The sequence below is a fragment of the Blennius ocellaris genome (assembly GCF_963422515.1).
Source record: "Blennius ocellaris genome assembly, chromosome: 2".
In the NCBI taxonomy this organism is placed as follows: domain Eukaryota; kingdom Metazoa; phylum Chordata; class Actinopteri; order Blenniiformes; family Blenniidae; genus Blennius; species Blennius ocellaris.
Window position 1 is genome coordinate 8,243,702 of NC_137651.1, and position 25,755 is coordinate 8,269,456.

The 25,755-nt window shown below is 45.0% G+C and overlaps 2 protein-coding genes across 2 annotated transcripts; one reads left to right on the forward strand and one right to left on the reverse strand.

The window, feature by feature from the left end:
- Nucleotides 1-686: 686 nt before the first annotated feature.
- Nucleotides 687-7,450, forward strand: fam124b (family with sequence similarity 124B). Its single transcript, XM_080511991.1, has 7 exons — nucleotides 687-851; nucleotides 1,249-1,280; nucleotides 2,346-2,546; nucleotides 2,809-3,204; nucleotides 4,284-4,480; nucleotides 5,540-5,702; nucleotides 5,816-7,450. The coding sequence occupies exons 1-7, from the start codon at nucleotides 787-789 to the stop codon at nucleotides 6,406-6,408; spliced, it is 1,647 nt and encodes a 548-aa protein (XP_080368117.1). The 5' UTR covers nucleotides 687-786; the 3' UTR covers nucleotides 6,409-7,450.
- mmp28 (matrix metallopeptidase 28) lies at nucleotides 7,445-25,473 on the reverse strand. Its single transcript, XM_080512004.1, has 8 exons — nucleotides 25,343-25,473; nucleotides 23,698-23,774; nucleotides 23,038-23,225; nucleotides 14,802-15,023; nucleotides 13,627-13,872; nucleotides 9,483-9,632; nucleotides 9,239-9,406; nucleotides 7,445-8,180 (listed from the first exon to the last, which is right to left on the reverse strand). The coding sequence occupies exons 1-8, from the start codon at nucleotides 25,424-25,426 to the stop codon at nucleotides 7,786-7,788; spliced, it is 1,530 nt and encodes a 509-aa protein (XP_080368130.1). The 5' UTR covers nucleotides 25,427-25,473; the 3' UTR covers nucleotides 7,445-7,785.
- Nucleotides 25,474-25,755: the final 282 nt, after the last annotated feature.

A 25,755-nucleotide genomic window follows, 5' to 3' on the forward strand; every position in this document is an offset into this window, starting at 1 on the left:
TGAATATGTCACCTGCCCTGAATGAGGTCAACTGGGATTGTCTTTAATGGCTGGATGTATCTTCCTTAAATGCCTTGTTTGCTTAAGAAATGTGTTTTGAACATATTTCCATGCTCAATTTGTTAAGATTTCAAAATCAATGCAGTAAAACTGAATGCGTGTTACGGAAATTGCAGTTAAATTAAATGCAGTTCAATAGAAATCCTCATATTTGATGAGAGAACGTTATAATTGTTACTTGACGCCCAAACTGGCTGTCCGCGAACCTAATGCGCTTAACGAGGTCTTAACAAACAGTTTGGGCTTTAGGGGAGTTTAGAGGAGAGTCTCCCCTCCACGCGTCGCCCGCTGCACTTTTCAATCCGTCACGAGCCGTCTGGAGCGTCTCCTTTGTCTCCTCGCGCTGTGAGGCGCACGCCATCTGCTCTCTGTTATTATAGGCGACTTTAGATTTAGGGCTGCTCCCTTTCGCCCACAGTTCAGTTTGTCCACTAGCTGCCTATAATTACTCTCTGAAAAAAAGAGGCATGCTTTTGTTGTTGTTTTTTCTTCTTTTTTTTGCGTTAACTTTTAACCAAAACTTTTTTTTTTTCTTTCTTTTCTTTCTTTTTTTTTTTACATAACGGTGTACGGTTGTCCAGTGACGTCATCGTCCCAGTAAGAGTCCCGTCTTGGGGAAAGAAATCAAACAGGAGGATGCTTGCCACTGCGGACCGCTTCAAAATGCGCTCAAACTTTCCGCCCGCAACACTTCGCCCCATGTGAAAAGTGTGTTTGCGGGAGACGATGCTGCGGAGAAGAGTCGAGTATGAAAACCTTGAAAGCGTGGATTCGGGAGCCGAAACAGCCGAGTGAGTTTTGAAGCTCCGGATAGCTCCTCTGCTAACCCCAGCTAGCCAACTTCGCTTTTCAGCCACAATGGAAGTTAATTTTGCTCCAGAGAGTCAGTGAACAGAAGGAGCTGGCATGTCACGTCAAGAGCGGAGCTGTGGTGTAAAGGAGTTGCCCGTTTAGTGTGTGTGTATTGTTATTGTTTCACTCGCTCGTTTTGACCGTTTCTGGCGTTTTCTCATAATTGGCGTTTTACGCTCGCGCTCGCTAACAACAGATAGTGTGTTGTCATGGCGACCGCGGGAGAAGAAGGGCAGCTTTCCAAACCAGCGACCGCAAGATGGAGACAGATTTTTGTCTTTCCTCCATGACAACGATCATCCATGTGATTTGTGTTTTGTGTGGTGGGCTTTTCAGGTCCGATTGCAGCAGGATGTCCTCATCTGCCAGTGAGTATTGTTTCACGGATCAGCTATGGAATTGATCCACTTTGTTCCAGCCCAGTGTCATTTGTTTACTTTTTTTTTTTTTTAAACTTTTTTTCAAATCATTTCCATTTTTGCCCTATTTTACATATATATGGTAGGGTGATCTCGAAAAAAAAAAAGGGCACATCCAAGCTAACTCTACAACTTGGGAGATGCATCGTGCCAGATGTGGCTTTGGGGTTATATGTTCAGTCTTCAGTGAGGTTGTATGGTTTCACAAAATTGTGTCTTCATATACTTGACCTGTTTTGTCCTCTTGTTGCTGAATTTCTTGTTTTGGAGATGAAGTATAAAAGTTATCATTTCCATCCTACACATTAATAAAGTTACTAATATTCACAGTGTAAAGTTAGACATAGCAGTTACTTAATTTGTACACAGGAATATCATCCTGGAGCCAATTTAACATGAAATATTAGAATATGATGTTCACCATTGCTTTTTTTTTTTTTTTAATGTACATCATCTCTTACGGATGTCCGGCTTGACTTGATGGATTGAAGGGAAAATCCATAAGAGAGTCCATCTGACTTTTTGTGAACGTATTGTATGGGTGTGATATGTCATGCCTTACTGTCTGCTCTGGAGTGCTCAAGACCATGCCACCAAATAATGATGAACTCTTAATATGGAAACATGAACGAGAACAATTTCATTATTCATTCAGAGTATTTTTCTCTCTCTCCATGAAGCACAATATTCTTTTCAACAAGCCTGCTTATAAAAAAATAAAAAAAATCTATACAAATTGAAAATAACCATCCAAAATAGTTGATTTTGTGGAGATTCCATATCAACATTCATCCAGAACAAATTGCTTTTCTTAAGTTCTCATAAGTGCAAATTTTTTTTTGATTTTGAACAAAGTGAAACTCGAGTTGCTACTTAAGCCGGCTGGACTTTAAACACAAATCAGAGTCCATTCTCAAACTGTGTTTTTGATGTAGTGCGAGGTAAGCCGATTTTTATGGTCTTTTGCACTTTTGCGTGTGAAACGTCTCGGAACAACTTGTCTTGCTGCTGCAGTTGAGCTTGTGACGAGGCGGGTGAGGCAGCAGCAGCCCCTGCCGATCAACTTGCATCTGCTTGCGAACCCTGGAGACTCGCTGCTGTTACAACACACCCTGGATCGCCTGCTGCGCTGGCTCTGCCCAAGCCTCCGCATCTTCCACGTGTCGGAGCGCGCCTCCCCGTTCAGAAGTTACAAGCGCGCCTGTCCTGTGGCAGGTAAATGAACAAGGGCCTATACTGGGTGGTGCGCATTCACGCTAGTTTGTCTTACGGTGACTAACGTTGCCAGTATTTCTCTGTCAAGTGTTGATAATCTGCGTTTTCTTGTATATGTGTATGAAGTCAAGCCGTGTTTACAGAAAACAAATTGTGTACTTGAACTGCCGTAAACATGTCATCCCAGTACGAGTTCCTGCTGCAGTCGTATCTGTTTTCACTCCGAGTTGATCGGGAATGAATCTGTGCCAAAAACTTCCAGGCTACCCGTCTGTGGCCATCACTTTCTTTCTCCACGAGGCCTACGGGGAGGAGCGAATCCTCAAAGTGCTGGACTTCTTCCAGCACCCTCCGTGGCAGTACCACCACACCGAGAGCTGCGGCAGCAGGACCGGAGGGATTCACATCGCCGCCGGCAGCTCGCCGTCTGGCGCCCTGCTCAGGCCCTACCTGCTGCCCAGCAGGGACTTCTACAGTCTGGGCGCGGGAATGCCGGTGTGGGGGGTGAGGCCGGTGCACTGCGGGGGAGAGATCCTGCGCGTGACGCTGTACAGCGGCTACGACAACTACGAGGACAGCGTGCGGCTCTACGAGACCGTGCTTCAGCGGCAGGCGGAGGAACAGAAGGCGGGTTTCTGCTGGTTCACGCTACATTCTGGTGAGACTTCAAAATCACGGGTTCAATCTTGCGTTTGCTTTTGAATTTTAAGAAATCCAGAATCAAGTATGGTTACTCTTCAATACGACATTGTTATCCCCCGCCGTGGCTGATAGGCCCCGAAGGGGGATCTTGAAACAGTCTCCGTACGTACATCCGTACGTACGTCCGTTCGAACGTTTCTACCTATATCTCGGCAACCCCTGGGCCCACAGTGACCAAACTTCACATGTGGATACATCTCAGAGGGGGAAGGGATACTATGGTGACCTTGACCTAATTTGCATATTAAGTAGGTCACAGGGTCACGAAGTGCTTAAAAACACATTTTGGGCTCTGGAGGCCTAGGTTTTTGAGCTAGGGCTCTGAAATTGTATACACACATGATACACACTCCAGGGATAACCTCCAGTACACCAAGTGACCTGACCTTGACCTTGAAGATTGGTAGGGTCTGAAGTTTGCTCGTCATGGTTGCACAATACATGTATTTTCATATAAACATTTCTCCTCATTTCTCAGCAGTTCCTGGGCCCACAGTCACCAAACTTCACACATGGATACTCCACCTGGGGAGAAGGGGCACCATGGTGACCATGACCTAATTTGCATATCAGGTCACAGGGTCACTAAGTGCATAAAAACACCTTTTGGGCTCTGGAGACGTATTTTGACATAGCTTATGAAGAAGACCTTTCAGATTCTACATAATTATCTACTAGGACCCATGGAACACCCTCTAGTGTACCAAGTGTGCTGCCTTAGAGCTGGCTTTGTGAGAAAATATAAAGCCCTCCGGCGGGGGATTAGCCGAGCAACAGCCTTCTTGTTTTGATTGCACTGAGGACAGAGAAGATTCTGGATGTACCAGCTAGGAAAAATCAGGAAATTGGCTTTAAAATCCAAGATATTACGTGATGTACATTTTGAAGATCAATGATCTCATTATCTTCAGGCAGAAACGTGTGGAAAGGGTTTGATGATTGGATGTTCGTCCATTCATTCATTGGCGTTCATCCAAAATGCTCTTAAACATTCTCGTCCTTGGCCTGTTGCTGCTCTCCTTCCTCCTGGCCCAGAGCCTGGACTCTGCCTCCAGCTGGCGTTGAAGCAGCTGTCTCCAGGGGTTCGGGTGGAGCCGTGCAGCTCCGCCGTGCTGCAGTTCGGCGTGGACGAAATCGGCCAGCTGGTTCCATTACTGCCGAACCCCTGTACCCCCATCAGCAATTCACGCTGGCAGACAGAAGACCTGGATGGAAACAAAGTTCTCTTCCAGGTAAGTGCAACGTTAAATCTCTTTGTATTTATCCTTTCACCAAAATGCCTTTTTTTTTTTTTTTGTCAATCTCACAATTGATTGATTTATGCAAGAAGATGAGAGAGGAGACGCTTGTGTTTGATTTATGCAGGACTACATTTTAAAGTTTGTCATCTCCCAGCGGCGCTGTCACAGCAAACCTTCAATTACCTCGCAGTCAGAGAGCCACAGCTTTGTTTTTCTTGCTATTGACAGGATTTGGCAAACAGAAGACTTGGCAGGAGTTCTGTGTCGAACAATCGCTTTGATTTGGTGGTAAAAACATCTATTCGTCAGATAAAACACCTTCCTGTTTTATGTGTTTAACAAAATGGCAATAACTTGGAATAAATCAGTGAATTGCAGTCGTCTGTTTATTCACAAGTTTGTCAGTTGTTGTGGCGCGAATAATAAAACTTTAACTGATGAATTAAAAGTCACAATGAATGTAACTTTACACAACAGGAACTTTGTGTTGATAAAGTGAAGTTAATTGTATTGTTGTACTCTTCTTCCTCTTTGGTGAGAATTATCTGTTCATGAGGAAAAAGACAATATGTTTTAAGAGCCATTTAAAGACTTTTAATTTTTAAGCAAACAGTGTTGACAACTCAGCCAGTGTCTCACAGCAACATGACTCCAGGCATACCAATGAGACATTTTAAATAACACAAGCTATTTAAAGTATTGCGCATATTATTTTTCCAACAATCTGGTTAGTTTTTGTGACAGTGACTTCGAACTTTCATTAATCAATTCATTCAGAATTGATTATCTCTGTGACGTGTTCCTCAAAAAAGTCTTCGAAAGAACCGGATTAGTGCATTAAAGAGCGAAAATGCTATTTACGCATCTTTGGTCCTTCGTGACATTGGATTCGAGCAGACGTGTGGCTTGTGTTTGTTGCAGAATGAGTTCAGAGCTGTCAGAGCAGCCATATGTCCCATATGCGTGTATGTTAATGCTGTCAAGTTGCTTAAGTAAAGCTCTGAACTCCGATCATAATCCCGCCCCCCTCCCGTCCTTCTGCGGGCGCAGGTGAAAACCCCGGCTCTGCCTCAGCGACCTCTGACCTGCGCCTTCCCCCTGACCTGCCCGAGCGTCTCCCCCCGAGGAGTCCAGCTCCGGAGCCCGGTGCAGGGCCACAGCCTGTCGCCCTGCGGCTTCACCACCCCCCCACCGTGGTCGACGCACAGGCAAGGTGAGGACAGGAACGCCGACGTGGGAGGGACCAAATTATTTATGGCCCATGACTCGACACAGCTTACAGTCTGGCGGGTTTTGTTTTTTTATTTTCGTGTGTTTGCCCCCCAGACCTCAGGCCGCGCAGCGACCCCGTCCCGGAGAAGCTCCACGTGGGAGCGGAGAGTCTGGGCTCGGGGAGCTGCTGCAGCACTCCGCCCGGCAGCTCCTGCTACTCGTCCCAGCGCAGCAGCCCCGCTCCGCTCTCCACCTCCAACCACCCCGACTCTCCTCTGCGCCCCTCCGTCGCCCGCTCCCTCTCACGCCTCCTCCTGGAGGAGGAGGAGGAGGCCGAGACCAACGTGGACACGGGAGCGGCCGTCCCGCCCCGACCGGACACGGCGGTCAAAACCATCACCCGCTCCTCTTCGGTGGACCTTCTCGCGAGCCTTCGCCCGGAGAGGCCCGCAGCCGTTGGGGCGTCAGCCGCCGAGGAACTCGCCAGGGAGCTGAGTGAATGTCTGCCGCGGACTTACACGCTCCTCCAGGGTTCCTCTGGGAAGTGGGGAAACCCTACTGGCGGCGCAGACACAGCCAGGGGGAAGTGCAGCAGCAGGACTGTGGCAGCAGGACAAGGTCCCTCCAGCACAGAGAGCAGGACTACTGCTGAGCTGCCGTTGGCTCGGACCAACGCCGAGGAGCCGCTCGACGAGTTCTTCATCTGATCGTCTCGGGATCAACCTGCGGCGGCCATCGCGGTGACCACGCTGACCCGTCAAACTCAAAGCTCTGAAAGAGGGCTGGAGTTCTGCAGGAGGCGACTGTTGAGCATCGCTGTGGAATTCGAAGGAAACCAAAGTAGTGCAGCAGGCGACACTTTCCACGTCCCGCTCCCAAATCCCCTGTGGTGGGATGTCACATGAATTTCCACAATGTGAGGAAACAAGAACTGTCGACAAGACAAACCAGGGTGAAGTGAGACGGTGCAGAGAACAGTGTTGAATGTCTGAAGGACTTTTAATTTTATTTAGTTTCGGCTAATGATTCGTGCAGCTGTCGTGTTAAAATGTAGCTCAGTGGAACGAAAGTAACTTCAAGAGTCTCTTGTTGTAGCGGCGCTCAGCTCGTTGGGCCAGGTGAGTCAGTGTGATGGTATTCTGAAGATCCTACCGATTGATTGTGATTTAGAAGGTTGATTTTTACAGGCTGTAGTGTCTGGTACAGCTCTGAAAGCAGGATTTATTTTGTAAAAGTCTTGTGTTTTTAGCGACGTGCACATGGGTGGCCAAATTGCCGGACCAGCTACAGTATTTTTTTTTTTTTTGTGAGATTCACCACTAATATATCCTGAGACCTCAGAAAAACCATGGCTGTCATGCGTCTGTAATCTGAGGGCTCAGCAGACAATTAACTGAAGTGAAAACTTAACAAGCCCGTCATTAATCACTCCAACAGATGGTTGTCAACTTCTTTACACGTTACTAATGATCGTCGCTGCTGCTTCAATGCATAAGTTAATACACTTTCCAAAGGAAATAATAATAATAATGATACCAAACAGCAGGAAACACTTAAGTTTTGTTGTTTTTGTTTTTTGCGGGCTCTGTGTTCGAGCAAGGCAGCTCTGAGAATCCAGTGTTTAATCGTTTACTGTAAATGGGATTTACTGGAATATGTTCAGTCAGGAAGCATCGAACGTGACGTCCAGTGTGTGAAATGACCAGTGTATTGAAGGATGGATGAATAAAGTCATAAAAGAGCTTTGTTCTTAACACATCATGAACATGTGTGTTTCTTTAGATTTAGTAGTATTGAAAAGAAAAGAATAACTTGATTACCTGCATACAGTATCTGAAGTAATACACATTCACAGACTATCAAAAAAAAAGAAAAAAAAAGAAAATTGTGCGTGTGCTTCACAAAGTTTCTATTGAATCCTTTTACAACATAGAAGCTCAAGGTGAGTTTGTCCGGGGGAATGTTTAGCACCTGTGTTGCTCGTCTCCTCCTGCAGATGTTCTCAACACACCAGCTTCACAGAAACAAGCCGCTTAAAGCCTGACAAACAATCCACTCGGCGGGCTCACAGCTCCCCCTGCTGGTCAGAGGATGCTGTTGCTCTGCCGAGCGCCGCTGCAGCCAGCCCAGCTCAGGTCTCTGGCCCACTGGCCCTCTCTGGTGACCCGAACCTTCACCGGGTCGAACCTCCAGAACCGCTGCTCTCTGAACAGGTAGAGGCGTCCGTCCGGACGGGTCAGCGCTCCGTTGGTGCCCTGCGGCACGCCGGTCCAGTCCGTCAGCTTGCGGGGGTAGTAGGGGACCTGGCGCAGGGTCTTGAGGTCCAGCACGGAGTAGCGGGAGCCCTTGAAGATGACCATGTGACCCAACGGGGCGTAGTGGAAGGCACAGTCGGGGTGATGCGGCAGTCCCATGTCGCTGCTCTTCCTGGGGAAGCCGGCGTCCAACGAGACGCCCGCGTAGCGCCAGACCCTCTTCCCTGGATGACACGAGGAGGAGAGACGGGTTCATTCAACGCCTGTGTTTCAAATCACCACAGGTTTTAAGAACAACGAGCGAGAGGGGGAAGGGGCACGTGGCTAAAGTGGTGAGGTGGGGGGGGGCTGGGGCTCCAGTGAAAAGAGGCCATTTGTTTCCAAAAGCAACTTCAGGCTTTGATTCGTCTGTCCACAGATCAGTTTTCTTTTTTGCCTCAGAACAACTAAAGGTTTTTGCCGCAGAGACAACATTCGTGCTTCTCGATTTTCTTTCTCGTTTTTTTTTTTTTTTTTTTGTTTTTAACAATCACAAGCTTCCAGGGGCTTATCTCCTACAGATTCACTTTTGAAGGTAAATCGCTATCGCTGGTAAGATTTTTGCAATTTTATATCGGAACGTTTCTTAACTTGTCGCACGATTTCTAGAAGCATTGCGTCACACATCACTCATGTTACTGACCTGTGTTGCCAATCCATCCCATTATTGTCAAAACTGTTGTTTTTGATTTTGTTTCACTTCCTTTTCATCTTTTCCATGAAATAGTGAAATGTCCAATTTCCAAATTATTGCACTACGTTATATTTACATTTGAACCACCGCCCCAGCGTTTTGGAATCAGAGGGTTGAAAATGTAAAAAAAAAAAAAAAAAGGCTTTAATAACAACCCAATAGGAATCTTCAGCAGACATTTGCCGCTCTAAGGATGGTAAAATATTTTCTCAGTCAATATGCTGCAACTCTACTTATCTAAAAAGAAACATGGCAGGGAATCATTTATGCAGCATCAGTGTCTCAGCAGGGGAAACAGCATTTTATATCAAAGTGTTTTGCATTGGCTGATAAGAGAAATGAAAGGTTTGTGATTTCACGCAGCTCATTAGTCATTGGGACGGAGAGAGAAATTACAGCTGAAGCTTGAGAGTCTTTAAATAGCTCTTTCCTCATTAAACCTCCAAAATAGGCTCCCTAAACCCTTTCGAACAGATACGTGAAGTTTGTGGGGGACGAGTTCGGGAATGTCTTTAAAAGGAAGTGCGATGAAGCTCAGTGAAGCAGGACCTTTGAAAAAATACCACTTGGAGTCGAGTGGTGAGAAGGCGGCAGCTTCGATGGCTGGAGGGAGGCCGGGCCAGCGCTGCCGGAGGAGCAGCGGGCCGGACACGCTGCCGGCAGCCGACACCGTCCAGTACACACTGCCCCGAAACACCAGCACCGTGGCATTCTGGTCTGGAAACACACACACGTAGGTTTGTTAAAGAGTTTTCATTCTGCCACTCTTTCGTGCTTCATGTTTGGAGCTCACCTATAGTGATGGCGTCAAAGACGCCGCGGCAGTAGAGCGGCTGCCCCGGCGTCTCGTCTCTGCTCTGCAGCTCGGTCAACTCCCACTCCTGCAGCGCGGCGTGTAAAACCTCACCTGGCAGCCTCACGGGGCGCTCTCCTAACGGCTTACCTGGACAAAAGCAAATGAAAGACTTTCAGAATGAGTGTGACAGATATAGATCGTTTTCTTTTGGACACAACTGAGCTATGTTGAGATGATTTCTTATCCAAGAGTTATTTTCTAAAAGAACAACATGGGGACAAAAGCAGACAGAACGGTGGAGAGCGCTTCTAAAAACGACATGTGCCTTGGTGAACGTTAACGAATAGCGCACAAGACATAAACACAAGGCTTTTTTTGGTCACAATGAAACCCTTCAGCAAAGTTTTTTTTATTATTTTGTGAACCACACAATCTAGAGTCCAGTTATTGTCCCGCTCTGCTCGCACATGTCATCAAAACCGGCGAAACGCCAGTAAATGACAGCACCGACGGTATGATTACAGCCATTTAGTTTGCAAGGAGCTGAACAAACATTTGTGCAGGAGGTGGATAAAATCAGCACACCCAAGAACAGGAGGAAGACTGCAGGATAAACACACACACACACATACACACTGTGTGTGTGCGTGCGTGGGAGCAGCACTGTGAGATAAGTGTTGGTTGTCTGACTTCACTTAAAGATAGAAAAGCCACCGTGAAGAGATTTTACCATGTTCAAATTCAAGTCCAACCTTTTCCACTGGTGAAAATGTGAGAGTAGGTTTGGTAGAAATATAAAAAGTATCAATAATATTCTGTTTCCAACGAAATAATAGTTGTGAGGCATAAGTCAGACAGTCCATATTGTGATCTTTGTTATTGGTGATGTGAAGAACGGTGATGGATCTTATTAATTGCTAATACAGGAACATTTTGAAACACAAAACATGATGAACAGGCTGGAAATAGAAATAGAGCTGGATTTTAGACAAACGAGGCGCTACACTGACGCACGGCAGCCACCTAATGCAATAATGTACTCATATTTGACTTAGTGCTCCTTTAAAGACTTGATCTTGTGAAATGCAAAGTTATATATGGAGCACAATTCAAACAAACAAGGCAATTCACAGTGCTATATAAAGAAAAAAATATATAAGTTTTAAAAGAAATGAGAGAAATGCATTAAAAGCAAGTAATGAAGAACCTTAACCTGGATCTTTTAAGTATTTTACTGAGTGTTTCCCACAAACACTGACCATCTACTTTGGGTCCACGTAGATTCATTCAATCCATTTTCAATTGCTGAAAGTTTGCTGAACCACCATGACACACTCGCTCTGCACAAGCGCCACCTTCACGTTTCATGTGAGCGATCGGAGGTCAGGATTCGTGGAGACTGACATCTTCAATCTGCCTCGCAGCATGTGCTTCCTATCAGGACAATGCAAACGCTGGGAACTGTTCAGACACACACACACACACACACACACACACACACACACACACACACACACACACACACACACACACACACACACACACACGCACACACACGCCCTCTTGCCCGGAGCTTGTATCTGCGAGCAGATGCAGTGCTTCAGCAGTCCTGTCAGTTGCTGTTCTTGTCTGCGTCCGTCTCTGGAGCGGCCCTGACATTTACGTGGGAGCAGCTGCAGTCTGGCTATAAGAAATTACAGCCGGCGGGTAGAAATCAGGTTGATAAGCAGGCGGCTGCTCAGTTAAACTCCACCTGGGAGCCAACTGAGGAATCCTGGTGAAGCAATAACAACAGGCAGACTCGACTCCTCGCAAAGACAAAGGAGAATAGACTCCTGAGACCGTCCTTCTGGAGGACTGCTTAGAAACTAATTATCTGCTCTAATTTCTGCTCATTAGTAGCAGTTGATTCAATATATGGTAGAATTATAACTCAAAGTGGCACTAAATGCCACAGGTACTAAGCTGACATAAATGATAAGGGCTGTTTTGAGGCTGCTTTATATATAAAATCCAGTGAATAAGAGAGGCATGCAAACATGAAGAGGCTGAGAGAAAAAGGAAAAAAAAAAAAACAATTTCCAGAGGCAGAGCAGATGAGACTCCTCAGATAGGGAGGCGTCTGGATTAAACCTGCCTGAAACCTTGTGCTTGAGCGGAGGTTCAAGTTCAGAGTGGAATCATGTAAAAGGAGCGTGAGGCTGTCCTGCAGCCGTGCAAACATTCCTTCACCTCACAGCAAGACGTTGTTCAACCAAAGTGTTTGGTGAGTGCAGTTTGCATGATCCCCCTGCGTGCTGTTCCTCCAGTCACTGTGGTTCTTCTCCATCAGCCCAAACAGTCCATGCCTCTAAGTCACACGTCGATGTCAGTGTGTCAGTGTGTGTGTGTGTGTGTCTGGATTTCCTCTGTGATGGTGAACCGCCCAGTGGCGCACGCTGTGGTGGCTCATATTTAGCAGGGGTTCAGCTTCGGTCCAACACTTGGCCTCAGTTCAAGCACAAGACTATAAGAACATCCATTGGGGACAAAGAGAGCAACTCAGTTGTGCAACTCAGTGGGATCGGTTCAGAAGGTGTGCGAAGCGCCACATGTGGAAACCTGCCTCGCCGCATGCCGGGAGTGACGACACGCTCTCGGTAAACAGAAGCTATTAACACCTCTTGTCATGCACACAGTCAGATGTGATGCTCCCACACCAGTAATCTATCACAACAGAGCTGACAACGCCGGCCGGGTAAACACCGTCCGCAGCACCGACACCCTGAACAACAACAACAATAATAATAATAATAATAACAATTCTCAAAACAGGCCGGCGTGGTATTTTGACGGCTGCCCTGAGTTTAAACTCTCTGCTCCCAGAATCAGACTCCTCCTGCCTGCAGAGGCAGATCGACTCGACCCAAACACAAAGCGAGGATGTTGCCTCAGCGCCATGGGATGCAGATTACATGTTGCCCCTGTGTTTGTGAAGACGACAGAGAAACGGCTCCTTCAGTCAAGATGAAGCTGCTGCGGGTTTTAATTCACGCTCATACCTGTGAGCTGCATCACACACACATCTAATCCAGAAACTGTTGGTCAAACCCTGGATTTACTGAGCTTGTGATTGAAGCTGCGGTCATAACTGGGAAGTTGGGAAAAATGCATCTGAAGCTGGGAACGTCTGATTATCATTTACCAATCGATATCTTTCCATACTTTGCTATAACAATTCTCATGATGCAAAAAGAGGAAATAGAGGTTGAAGGATTTAATGAACCAATCTTTATCTACGTTTTTCTGTAGAGTTAGAACTCTTTTAGCCTATTTTTCTTTCCAATTTCACCTAATCCAGTGGTTTAAGTGTTTAAACTGGGGTTTTTTTTTTTTTTTTTTTTACCATTTCAACTATTTTAGCTCTTTTTTAAACTCTCTGCATCCAAGATATAGAATCTCATTGAAAATATAATATAAATATTTAAATGTACATATAGTTTTTCATTCTGATTAGGTTTTATGATAACTCCTGGGATCGTGTGGCTCCAAAACGCAGACGTCTGGCTCATGGAGTTTAAGTAGTATTTTGTTATGTATAGTCGTAATGTCTATGGATAATATGACCTTGACGAGCATCATTTCATCCATCATGTCATTTATCATTTATCAGCAGATTTTTATTGGGGGTAAAAAAAAAGTTGTTTTCTGCTTGTTGTTGCTTATTAAAAAGCTCTCGACTGTAAAAATGTGGTGACTTTATGAGTTCTCGGCCACCTGAACACTCCCGGGCTTTGCTGCTCTTCATGTTGTCACTGTGCGCCTGCAGCTGGTGGCCTTCTGGCCCGTTTACAGCTCGCTGCCACGACACCCAGTTCAACAGGCATGACGCGACCAGCCTAAATCTGTTTCCTCGACCAAAATGCAAATTTAGAGCAATCAGCAATTCCCTGCAGTTACTTTTGCTCTCCAGTCATATATTATTCCAATCTGCTGCTCCATGTCCCATCTAGACCCAGATCCTCCCGAGGCCAGACGCTGAGGCATTTGTCATCTGCCCTCCAAAGCTTCAATTTTTTTTTTTTTTTTTCAGAGTTTAACCCAGAAAAAGTAGTAAAAAAGCTGCTCGTGGGTCGACGTCCCTCAAATTGCGTCTTCTCACCGTAAAGCTGCTGCACTGCCACGATGTCGTCCCAGCTCAGGACCAGACTGCGACCCAGCTTCCTGTAGTACGGCGACATGAGGGCGTGACGCACCGGCGAGTGCTCCAGCCCCAGCGTGTGTCCCACCTCGTGGGCCGTCACCATGAACAGGTTGTGGCCCTTGTGTCCGTTCAGCGTCCACCGCTCCGCCATGTCGAAGTGCGCTTCGCCTCGCCGGGGCAGGAAGGCGTGAGCCAGAGTTCCTCCTGAAGGTGACAGGGGAAACATTTGACTCAACGTCAAGTACAGCCTTAATGGCAACAAACCTGGAACTCTAATCAACCTTCATGAAACTGAGGGTTGACGTGTTTTTACAGCTTCCAAGTTTGTGTCAAAGAGAGAAGTTAATGTATTTAATCCGTTCGAGGTCAGAGAAGCTAGCTTGAGGATGAAAAGCTGACAGGTTCACTCCCGAAACAAAGTCCCAACATGTATCTGGTCAACAAAGTATGATCGCTTTGATTCTTCTCTTCTTAGTTAAACCTTGTAACAAAGTGCAACTTTGAGTCGAGTTTCATTTATTTCTTCACTTTATTTAAGATTTGTTTTAACAGTCCCTACAAGCAAACCATTCAATTACCAGAAAGTATTTGTTATTAATGTGCACTTAAAGCCTGTGGGTTACAGTGTTCTCGTGAAGAAAGAGATGATAGATGCAAAATCAATTAACAGTTACATTATTTAGAAATTTTGCTTTACCTCACGCAGTCCATCAGTTTTAATGTTTCCATTAGACTTGCCGTTGACTTTCATTTTAAGCAGTGTCATATTCTCTTCCTGGGTTGCAGCCCTAAAAGCTTTTGTAAGTAGATGCTACAAATGCTCATAGAATAGTTTTACTGGTCTTTGCGTCCACTAATTGTATTTTTCATTTCCCCATAACTGAAGTTTAAAGGTTTTCTTGGATGTGCGGTTGTGAGTGTGTAAGTGAAATGAATGTGTGTGTTATGAATGTGTCAAAAAAATCAAAGTTCAAAAAATGTATGATCGCTTCACTGTAAGTGGCGCCAGCAGTAAAGCAAATATAAAACATGATCCAGGTGTGATGAGTGATACTAGTGTAGAGTTATTCAATCACTCTGTTAATTGAAACTTTTACAGAAATCAGACAGATTGAATATGCGGGGGCCCTGACCTGGTCCGTCAAAGGCGTTGCTGGCCCCGTCGTTGTGATCCCCCTCGTAAAAGGCCAGCCGGATGTCGGCGGGCCCCTCGGGGGCCTCCTGGAAGACCAGACCCGACACATTGCTCCACAGCTGGAAGGCAGCGCGCACCGCCAGCCGCATCGAGCCGGCAGACAGGTGCTGAGGCCAGTTCACTATCTGGTAGGTCAGGTGGCGCTTGTACCACTTCTCAGCTGGGGAGCGCACGCACACACACACACACACACACACGGACATGAGACATCAGAGAGGAAGATCACAGTCCTCATCTTCATCACAAACAATGCATCCACAGGCTGAACTGACGAGTCACCAGATTACTCACGGTAAAAGGATTACATTTCATGAAAATATTTCCAGCCATTACTTTGTTGAATTTGACACTATTATCAACTAGAATGTTCTCCGGTCAACACAGTTTGTCTCGACTTGCAGTGAAGACATTTACGTCATGTCCTAAATAGTCTGGCGAGTTTTTTTTTTCTCCCTGCGACTTCACATTTAGAAAAATGGGAAAACGTATGGTCGCCCCGGCATTTTGTCACAAAATCTAATCAGGTTTTTCCTTGAGCGTGAACATGAGCTCCAGATTGAGAAGGTTGAGGCCGACCTGGATGAAGTGAAGGCTAAACGTTGCATATTGAACGACTACAATCTCTCATTTCTACACTCATTCAAATATCTCGGAATATTAGAGCAGTTCTTCTACTGACTTCTATTAACTGAATTAAGTTTTCTTTTTTCCTGTCACTATTCAGTGGTAAATACCTAAAAAACAAACCAAAAAACAGTAGGGTCTTCGAAGTGGAGGTGTTCAAATGTGTGATATGAACCCCCCCCTCATAGAGCTCAAACAACAATTCCCCACCACCCTCCCTCCACATTAAACAACTGCCATAAAGTGCATCGTTTTGAGAACTGATAATACTCATAAGTGTTTCTCGTCATGTATTTCATGTTTTGTCCACGTCACATCTCAGCAACCAGAGTTTAGTTCAATACAAATTCAATGATTTACATTTTTAAAGAAGACATGAGGACAACGTTTTAGAGACTCAATCATTTGGGTCTTGTGCTTTTAGTTCCTGTCAACAGTAAAGTTCCATGTCCATAATTTGCTTCCATTATATGATTTTTTTTTTCCCCTTTCTGTTTCCAATTCACCTTTCATGGAATCCATGACTTCATGTTTGGGGTATATATTGACTCCAGTCTGGTGTTTACACACTGGAAGCTTCCTTCAAGCAGTTATTAATATCATCCGCTAATGTAGCCGTCTATTTACCCCCTGAATTATAAACCAGGAGATGGCAGATCTCCATGTTCAGACGTCATGTTTTGAATTTAAGCTTCTTTGAGTGAGCAGCCTGGGCTGAAATGACAGGATGTTAACAATGTCAGCTTACAGCTGGGTAAACTAACAAGCACTCGGAGCACACGCTCAACTAAACAATTTACTTCAACACGTGTCTGCGGTTTCTTTGCTTTCGGTATAATTACACATGTGGCAAACTTCAAAATCTCACATAAGGCTCGGGGTCGACGGGGAACAAGGGATCAGATTCAGCCACGCTTTGAATTACAAGACTCCCAATTTGTCGGTGTGGAGGGAAGATTACAGCGCGGCAGTGTGAGCAGACACACACAGGCTGTTGGTCAATCAGCCCACGACAAGCAGACAAAGAGTCTGAGGAGGCGATCATGAGATAATCTGAACGGCTGCAGAGTCTGGACGATCACTTTAACTGTTCAGGTCCAGGGAGAACAGAGCCGACGGAGGGTTTAAAGACACATGTGGAGTCCAATCGTCTGTACTTCCACCAAAATTACCATAAAGACCAACTCTTTCCATTCAATAGCCGAATTACAATGCTGAATCACATATAATGTATGTGGACTTAACTGAAATATGAACAATAAATACTTTAGAATTGGAAGATGGGCTTTACTTGGATATTTCGCTGCTTCATAATCACATGACGTGTCACATGATGTGTCACATTCCCACATTAGCTCAGGCAGAACATGCAAACTGATCCCGCAGCACCAAGTGAACATGGGCTTCAGGTTATTCCACGACACGCGACGACATGACGTCGGGACTGAGCGTCAACCTTTGGATCGTACCAGCTGAGCCAACAAGTTTATACTGTTGATATTCAAGTTGCATCAACTAATACCGACACATTGGCAGCAATGTTGATGCTTGCATTCATATGAAAATGAAAGCAAACAAATTTTCGATCAATTTCTTTTTCTTTTGAATGAATCAATTACATTTTTATTTTGAACATGAAAAAAAGAAAAACATCCAAATGAGTAAAGCAGAATTTTAGGGCGAGCACACTCCATATATGTCAATGTGTGTGTGTGTGTGTTTGTGTTTTTATCTTATTTTCACTCAATTAAGTTTGGTAATTGGTTTGATTTATTTGATGACATTTATTTTGTTCCGTAATTTAATACCCCTGCTTTGAGGCTTTGAGTTTTTAAACTGTAATTCCTCTCAAGTTGTATCCTTCTTCTCTTTCATGAAACAATTTATGAATGTTTCCCGGCAGGAAGTTATTCGTTGTCTTATATAGTGTTTGAATGGTTTTAAACCCCACAAGGTGAACACATGTTTAATGTTTTTGACTGTAGGGACAGTGGATTGGTGCGATCACAGAAGCCAACATTCTGTGCGATTCTTTTTTGTAGAATAATGAGTCTTGATAGTGAATTTACATATGTGTAGTAGTAGTTTGTCTTATACAGCCAGGTTAATTTTACTGGCAGTATAAATCTTTGTACTGATCCAGATTGTGTCCAGAAATGCTTCTGGTTGCTCTTGAATGAATGGGCAACCAGGACTGCAGGTAAAACTTTACATTTTAAACCTAGAATATCTGATTTATCTGCCATAACTTCACCCTGTAGATGAGCATCAACACAGCCTTTTTGTGTTTAAACATACTTTCCGAAATGATGCATGACTATAGAGTGGCAATATAAATCAAGCGCAGTTACATTGTCAAAATATTTTAACATGGGCCGAATGTGAGTGGGAGGTCGACAGGCATGCCTGCATTACACATTACTGCTCAATCATACAGCTTTGTTCTGACCGAGGCAGCCAGGCTGGAGAATTGAAACCTGACTTATTCCATGTTACTTTAGACTCCAGTTAATAACGCACAGAGACGATGGGAGCGATACGCAAGCCGTATGCACTACATACTGTGAACTGCTGCGAGACCTCAACAGCACCCTGGAGACGGGCAAATATCTGGATATCTGGAGCCATCAAGACGTGGGTTTGGCAATGTGTGTGTTTCTGTGTGAGTAAACACACAAAATAAGTTGTGCTTCAGCCGCGGCTCGAGTCTTATACAAACACTTTGTTCAGCGTTTCAATTCCACAGTGGGAGTACAAGCATGTTCTCAAACAACACAATAAGGGAGAAACATAAATAAGATACCTAAGTATTTAAAATTTTAGACATTAAGCTACACTAATGTATGTCTGGTATTGCTGTCCTCGAGAAGCCAGATGTTTACATGGTTTGGTATTTCATTACCTTCTCAGTATGACCAAAAGAAACCCCAAAACAAACCTGTAAGAGACATTAGCGTTTTTCCCACCCAGGCTCCATTTTTCATTCCCAGAAGTGCATTTATTCAACATAATAACACATAATACACATAGAATTCTCATTCACAGCAGCGCTCCGGCGCCTTCTCTCTGTCCCAGACCGCTGCGGAGTAAGAGGTCCCCCGAGGACGGCCGAGAAGCCAGGAAGTTCGATACACAAGACATTCCAAGACTTCCCTTATGGAAGCAATTAACATGATGCCACTCTATAGCAGCGGTGCAGCGGGGGCGGGTTATCGCCAACATTAGGGGGAGGCAGATCATCTGATAGCTCAGTTATTGTTTGTGGAGGTGCAGAGAGATTTGGTTTGTTTGCTGGTGTTAGGCTTAGGTTAGAAAGGCTGTGTGACACACACAAGGAAACACACAAGTCTGTAAAGCTCACCAAAGAAAACCTGAGAGAAATTCAAAATGTATCACTTTTTGGCAGTCGACAGTTGGGTCCAGCGCTAAACGACCATAAATAGAAAAGCGAAGAATCCATAATGGAGGGGCTTCTTCAAGTGCCTCGCCAAATACTTTCCAAGCGTGGCGTCTATGCCAGGATCAGCTTCAACATTCAGGGCTATTTTGGGAGTGAAAAAGGAACTACATAATATCTGGTCATAATATTATGGCTGCTGAGTGTAATTGATGACAGGTTTTTGAATAAACCCTGGATCATGGAAACAAGATGATCTGTCGCGGGGGGAGTTTTGTACGCCTCATGCTCCAGTTCTTCATGGGTCAACAAAAAGAAGTGTGTCAGCAGTCGAATCAAATAGAAAATAGATGATTGATCCCATTATAAAATGATTTAATATCCATGTAGTTCCCCGCTAAAGTTTTGATAAACTGCCTCTTGAATGAATCTACTGGCAAACTGCTATTACTGTGTAAAACTCCGATGAATGGTCTGTTGTTGCCTATCTTGAATGAAGCCAGACGGATGTCAGTCCGTGTCAGTAGATATCAGCGTGACCTAACAATCGGATTCCGCTACAAGTCAAGGTCTGCCTTCATATTCCAGGAAGCTGTGAGAGAAGAGACGTGTTCCCACTAAACAAAATCACATCGCACCACAGCTGAGAGGGTGAACAGAGCCGGCAGCCCGTCTGACTCATCTCAGTATTACTGTCGCCGATGGCGCCTGTCAAGGACAAACAGCTTAAACATGAGGTTGAACTCATGGCTGGCCCGGGTCACAGGTTTGCCAGCTGCAGACAAAAATGGTTAAGCATACTGATGAAACCATTTTGTTTGTTTTAAGAATTATTATGACCGTTAAGGTCGGCATCCCTGCAAACAAGGAGAGCTGTGTATGGCCGAGATCCTCACAGGTCAGGAGCTGGCTAAAAAGAATGTAAAGTAGAACAAATGCTTCATGTGAAATTCAATTGATAAATAAAACAGGGAGGTCATGAAGTTTGGGGGCGGGTTTTAACTTAATTCACTCAACTGATGTGAAGTCCACAGTAAGATGTTATTATAAAGAACGGTTCACTGTAGTATAAAGTCCATTGGTGACGTTTCAGTCACACAGGACAAGTCTTAAGCAGCTGGTGTGGGAAGGTTTAATAAGATGTTCATGAAGTAGAGCATTTATGCATTTTCTGTAATATTGGTTCCTTGAAGGATGTATTTAACATTTTAATCATTTCATCCAATCTGTACATCAGGCATAAATTCCAATAAAAGCACTCTAGAATTGACTAAAAGTACTCTCGAAGCCACTAAAAGCACTCTTAAATCCATTAAAAGCACTATAAAACCCAATTAAGGCAGTTGACTAAAGTAGGAAAACACAAGCAGTCTCCCATCACTCATAATCAAACAAGAAGTCATTCATTGTGTCACTGTACTGGTCCCTTATCAAGCTCTTTGCAAATCTGATGTGATTTTCAGTGTTGAGTGTGGTGATTGGTGTTTGGTAGGAACTGTCCTTTAATCTGATTGTCCCGGTGAAAACATCAAGACCTGTCTGGTTGATCTGATGCTGAGATAGTCAAACTTTTATTTTGAAGTGTTATTTGTGGACATCTGGGGATCAAGACAACGTTTGCTACATTCAGTATGAGGTCAAGTACACAGGTTCCTGTATCCGCCACAACAAATGACTTTTCTCTTGTACTAAGCTAGAAAAAAGACCAACATTCTCTTTTGGGCTCAAATATCTCACACCAGCGGTGTCTACAATGTACTGATGTCCTTCTGCTGCACCATTCCTGCGTTGAGTGCATGTGCCACGATGTAGAACCCTTGATAACAAGTGATTCATTACAATCAATAAGACTTGTAGGATCAAGGCCCTCAAGGACGAGGACTGGACGTCACGTTCTCACCCCAAAAATGCCCTCCGACATCCAACTTTCTGTTCATGTTTTGGCCTTCATCGCCTCTGTAACAGCATCTGAATGTACAGTCAAGGAGCCACAGCTTCAGCCAAACAATGTATTTACAAAACTGGAGATTTACACATCAAATACAGGCAGGCCCCGCACAGAGTAATCACTTATCCTTATATGCATGTTTTGTCCCGACTGAATCACACAGACATGAAAAAAACAACGACAACAAAAAACAACTTCTAATAAGCATTCTTCAAACCACAAGCAGAAACACATCTGCTGCTGCTGGAAAACAAAGCATAGCGATGTCTGCTGAAGACAGCGGTTACACAGCAGCACAATACAAAGCAGATCACATTGAGGTTGACGTATATAAATGGGTTTATTATGAAGCCACATCTGAAAGATGTTTGACCCGAGGGTGTGAAAATAATGCTGCAAGTCTGACTCTTCAGTAAATGAGACCGAGTTGCCTTCTCACGCGCCACCCAGCGAAGACGAGTGTCACACTCAACCGGCAAGACGTGTGGCCGCCGAGGTCGAAGGCGAGTTTGGCAAACAACGTAATCCAGTCAGTCAGTAGTGGATGTGTTTAGCCTAAGGAGCACGTCAGGTACCGACATGAAGAGGCAACGGCAAACATCGGCCGCCGCCGCATTCCCCGAACATGAACCAACCTCGTCAGTGACAGGCAGGAATGCAGAGGCTTCACACATCGTGAGGCTGCAGGTGAGAGAGAGCGAGCGAGCGAGCGAGAGAGAGAGAGAGAGAGACTATACCGACGATGCTCCTCAAATATTAACGAGATGGGAAGAAGATGGCCGCACTGAGAGTTTTGAAAGGACACCAACACGTGACATAAGACATTTAGTCTTTACTGTAGCAGCTGCAGTGACACTGAACCTTCCATTGCTCATATAATCTCACTTAAAATGTCTTTAAACCCTTTTCAGTTTCACCGATTTCAGGACAAGAGAGACTGGGCCTTCCTTTTCTTAAAAAAAGAAACAGATAATTGCCCTCCACTCCAATATAATATAACATGTGGAACCCTCAAATATAGCAAGGAATGAAAAATAGGAGTAAACAATAAGAAAAGGGAAGACAAAAGAAAACTAAAGAACACAAACTGCTCGTATTTATAAATAAAATTGTTCAACACAGTGGCTGAAAACTGCTAAATAGCAAAATAAGCTAAAATGGGTTAAAAAAAAACGGGATCAAAACTGTACCCATGACACTTCATTAATGCAACCTGATCTTGTGTAGCAATTTCTTTTTATGCTTTTTTCTTTATTACAGATTATTAGTTATTATTATTTTGTGGCTCCAGACAAGTCTTATTTTGGCTTAAAATCGTGAAAACGCCTCTTTTAGTCATAAAGGTTGCAGACGTCTGCTTTGGCTAAAAAGAATGAATCCACCTGACCGACATTAAAATAAACACGAACACTCATTTCTCCTGCAGTCATATAGTTTCACCCAGAAAGAGTAAATCCTCAGGAAGAAGAATTCATCATTCTTTCCGACATGTTTTCCATCAGGAGACCAACCGTCACTCTCCTCAGTCACTTTCAGAAACGTTTGTAAAGTGGCCCCCAAAGCTGGGAAACGGTTTGTTGTGCTCAAGGAATCTGCAGAAAACTTTCCAGCTGCACTTCTAACAACCCTTAAACACTTTAAATCGCTTTAGCCCCTTCAGACTGCAAAGCTCCGCCGCTAATGAGTGCCTCTATGCTCTGTGTATACAACAGCGAACTGCAGCAAAAATCAAAAAGACCCTTTGTTATTCGCCAAGAGCCTTTAGGTAATAGGCCGATGATAGCGCTGGCCTAAATGTGGGGCTACACACTATATTTCTAAAGGAAGTGGCTCAAAGGGAAACTCGCTCGGTGGGATACTGGCGCTCTTGTTTGGGCGATCTCAGACATTTCTTCGATCCTTCTATACACTGAAAAGGAGGGCTGAAGGGTGTTTCTGATTGCAGACGCTGTGGACATCAAAAGGTTTTGAGGTTTCGACCCAGTAAATGATACGTGCGCTTGTGTAATTGCAGTTCAAGCTCATTTATGGCGACGCGTGCTCCATCAGCTTTAATTACAACCCTCGGCACTATTCGGTGCTTTGGTCTAGAAAGGTGGACCCTCCCAGGTAACAATTGGAAACAACACACCCCAGCATGCAAGGCAGGGTGACACCGGCATCCCTGAAGAGGAGGTCAAGCTGACCACACGTCCCTCATAATACCTGATGCAGCCGATCGCCTCGTGCGGTTGGCCAACCGACCGTTTCCAGTGAAGATGACGTGAACTCTCTGAGCCCAGATCTGCTGGCTGCCTTCATCCGACACCCCACAGCGAGGCTCCGCCATCTGTCGCAGGGTGGCGCCGTCCAGCTCGCCTGTGACGGGTAACCGGGACAGCCACTGGAATTCACTGTGGACACAGGACATGGATGCAAGTGCTCTTCCTGCACCGAGATATTGTGATTCCACCAACTCGGTGCGACGCCAAAGACTCAAACAGCGACACAAAAGGGGGACTGGTCATTATTCTACCGAACGTAACAGGATTTGTCACACGACGTCGCGGTCGGCCCGTGTGGGGTTCTGTTCGAGGACACGCAGTAGATGGCCCACGGGGTGCAGTGCTTCGAATTCCTGGATGGTTCAGAGAGGGTTCAGGAGAGGTTTCCCAGGGCAGAGGCATAGGTGTGTTTTACTGCCCCACACTGAGGTTCAGCCCTCAGGCTCGTCCCACACTGAGCTCACCCTTCCCCCTGATGGGACACACTCAATGCACCCGGCAAACTCGGGACGATCCCAGTGAATTGTGCCATATTTCAGACCTGACGATAATGGGGCCCCGTGCAGCTCTCAGTGAGCGCTCTAACAGGTGAACGACATACCGGACGGCCTCCTGCACTTCAACTGCATTGTGGATGTGGTGATCCTGATGGAGATAGCCATATTTCTCCAGAAAGTCCTGCAACAGCAAACATGCTTATTAATACATATTTTTGAAATACCAAACTCTTACAAAAAGAAGAAAAAAAATGTCTATTTCTAATTTATTTCTATGCATTCAGTTCACCTTCCATTTTGATGCATTCTTTCGAAAATGTGGATTTTAGTTTTATTTCTCATGAGAAAAGACTGGTGAATCCCCAGAGGTGCATACCTCGTAAAAGTGTAGAGAAAATCTCCCTTTACAATATAGCTATCTGTAGCTTCTTGTGTTTGCATGCAGACCACCCATAAGACAGTGAAACCCCCTCAGGTGTTTGTAAATTTATAGTTGGAAGGATTTCATGTACACATGCAAGTACAGCTCTGAGAATGCACACTTAAATTCTTCTTTTTTTTGAATGCTCTAACAGGGTAAGAAACAGATGTTTGCAACTGAAATTGACTGCAGCTTAAAATTCAAATCTCCCCATCACAGTACTTGGTGTGTCGCTCGGTGCATGTTCAGACAACTGCAGGCACAGCGATGATTACAGACGTGATGAAGCTGGGATGGGAATCGAAATAGAAGGGATGACAGACAACACTTGTGCAAATAAGAATACAGAAGAGAAGTTGTTCCATTGTCTCATTACAGACAGTGAAAATGCCAGGAGCCACGGTTTTATGTGAGGAAACAGCCTGGTGATATATGGCCTCCTGACTTTGAGGAGGAGACTGTGAAGCCTGTGGGTGAGTGAGAAGACACAGCTGGCAGCTTGAACTGGTGCTGTCCAAACCACAGATGAAGAAATCCAGAAAAAAAACAAAAAAACACCCCAAAGATGAGTGAAGCTTTTCAGGTTTTAAAGTTGACTTGAATGTTTCTTTTTGCAACTGACATGTGCATTTTACCGCAGTACACCGAGACCTTAATACACTGCATGCTGAGAATACAGACGTCAGCTTTTGCTACAACTTTGAGGAAAGAAAAAAAAAACAATTCTTTAACAAAATAGTCTAAATCATGTGAATAATTTAACATATTTGGGCAAAAGAGCCTCAAATAGTTTGAGCACCTGAGAATGTGAATACACTTGCCACTTTTGTTTTTCTAACGTAAATGAAACGCAGACACCAAGTAGATTAGGCTTAAGTTAGTAGAACTAAGCATATGGAAGATTTTTGTTCAGTTTTTTTAAAGCACCAAATGTTTGGAAGAAGCTTTTTGAACACGAGTTCTTGGACTCGTTTTCAGTGAAGGCAGCGTTGTATTTTGACTTATTCATACGGATTCATACTGGATGCGGCTGAGATTAGTGGGTGGAGGGAGGTCGCTGGTTCGATTCCCATTCTGGCTATATGTAAACGTGCTCTTGAACAAGACCGAGGCAAGGCGCGGATGTAAATAACGCAAGAGATGTTTAAAAGTTACCCCGAATAGTTTAAAACCGCTGCGCAAAAAAAAACCTCAACCATTCTGAAAATGGAAAAAAAAAATAATTTAACGCGCTACACAGTACTTAAGAATTTATAAAGCTGCGGATTTAACCGGTTTTGCAGCCGCTTTATGAGCGTCACGTCCCGCCACAAGGCGTCATGCGGTACCTCGGGTTCCAGGACCGGCGGAGGTCGCGCGGTTGTCCGCGCGCAGAGCAACGCGCTCGCGGTGAGGAACCAGGCGGCCCTCATGTCGCCGCTCCGCAGGTCGGCGGCTCCCGTCACCGTCAGCACGCGGCGGCTCGCACCGAGCGTCGCCGCCCCTCGGCACCTGACACGATCCTCACGCTGGACTCCCGTCGCGGCGGATCTCCTGACGTCTCCATCCCGCTGGAGTGACGGAGCGGCTCCAGCACCGGGAGAGGGAGGAAGAAGAGGAGGAGGGCCGGGACCGCCCCCCTCAGTGTGACCGCCTGCACAAGGAGCAGGAGCGAAGCAGCTCCAGTTCGTTTTATGTTGGTGTGTGACGGGAAGTGTAATAACTCAACACAAAGACCGTTTTATCTTTGGAGGGGGGAAAA

Excerpts from the sequence above, each read along its gene's own strand:
- fam124b (XM_080511991.1), top strand. The coding sequence starts at position 787 with ATGCTGCGGAGAAGAGTCGAGTATGAAAACCTTGAAAGCGTGGATTCG. Across the intron at positions 2,547-2,808 it reads GCGCGCCTGTCCTGTGGCAG|GCTACCCGTCTGTGGCCATC; the intron begins GTAAATGAACAA and ends AAAAACTTCCAG. Across the intron at positions 5,703-5,815 it reads GTGGTCGACGCACAGGCAAG|ACCTCAGGCCGCGCAGCGAC; the intron begins GTGAGGACAGGA and ends TTTGCCCCCCAG.
- mmp28 (XM_080512004.1), bottom strand. The coding sequence starts at position 25,426 with ATGAGGGCCGCCTGGTTCCTCACCGCGAGCGCGTTGCTCTGCGCGCGG. Across the intron at positions 23,226-23,697 it reads GAAGTGCAGGAGGCCGTCCG|TGAATTCCAGTGGCTGTCCC; the intron begins GTATGTCGTTCA and ends CTGTGTCCACAG. Across the intron at positions 9,633-13,626 it reads GGCAGTGCAGCAGCTTTACG|GTAAGCCGTTAGGAGAGCGC; the intron begins GTGAGAAGACGC and ends GCTTTTGTCCAG.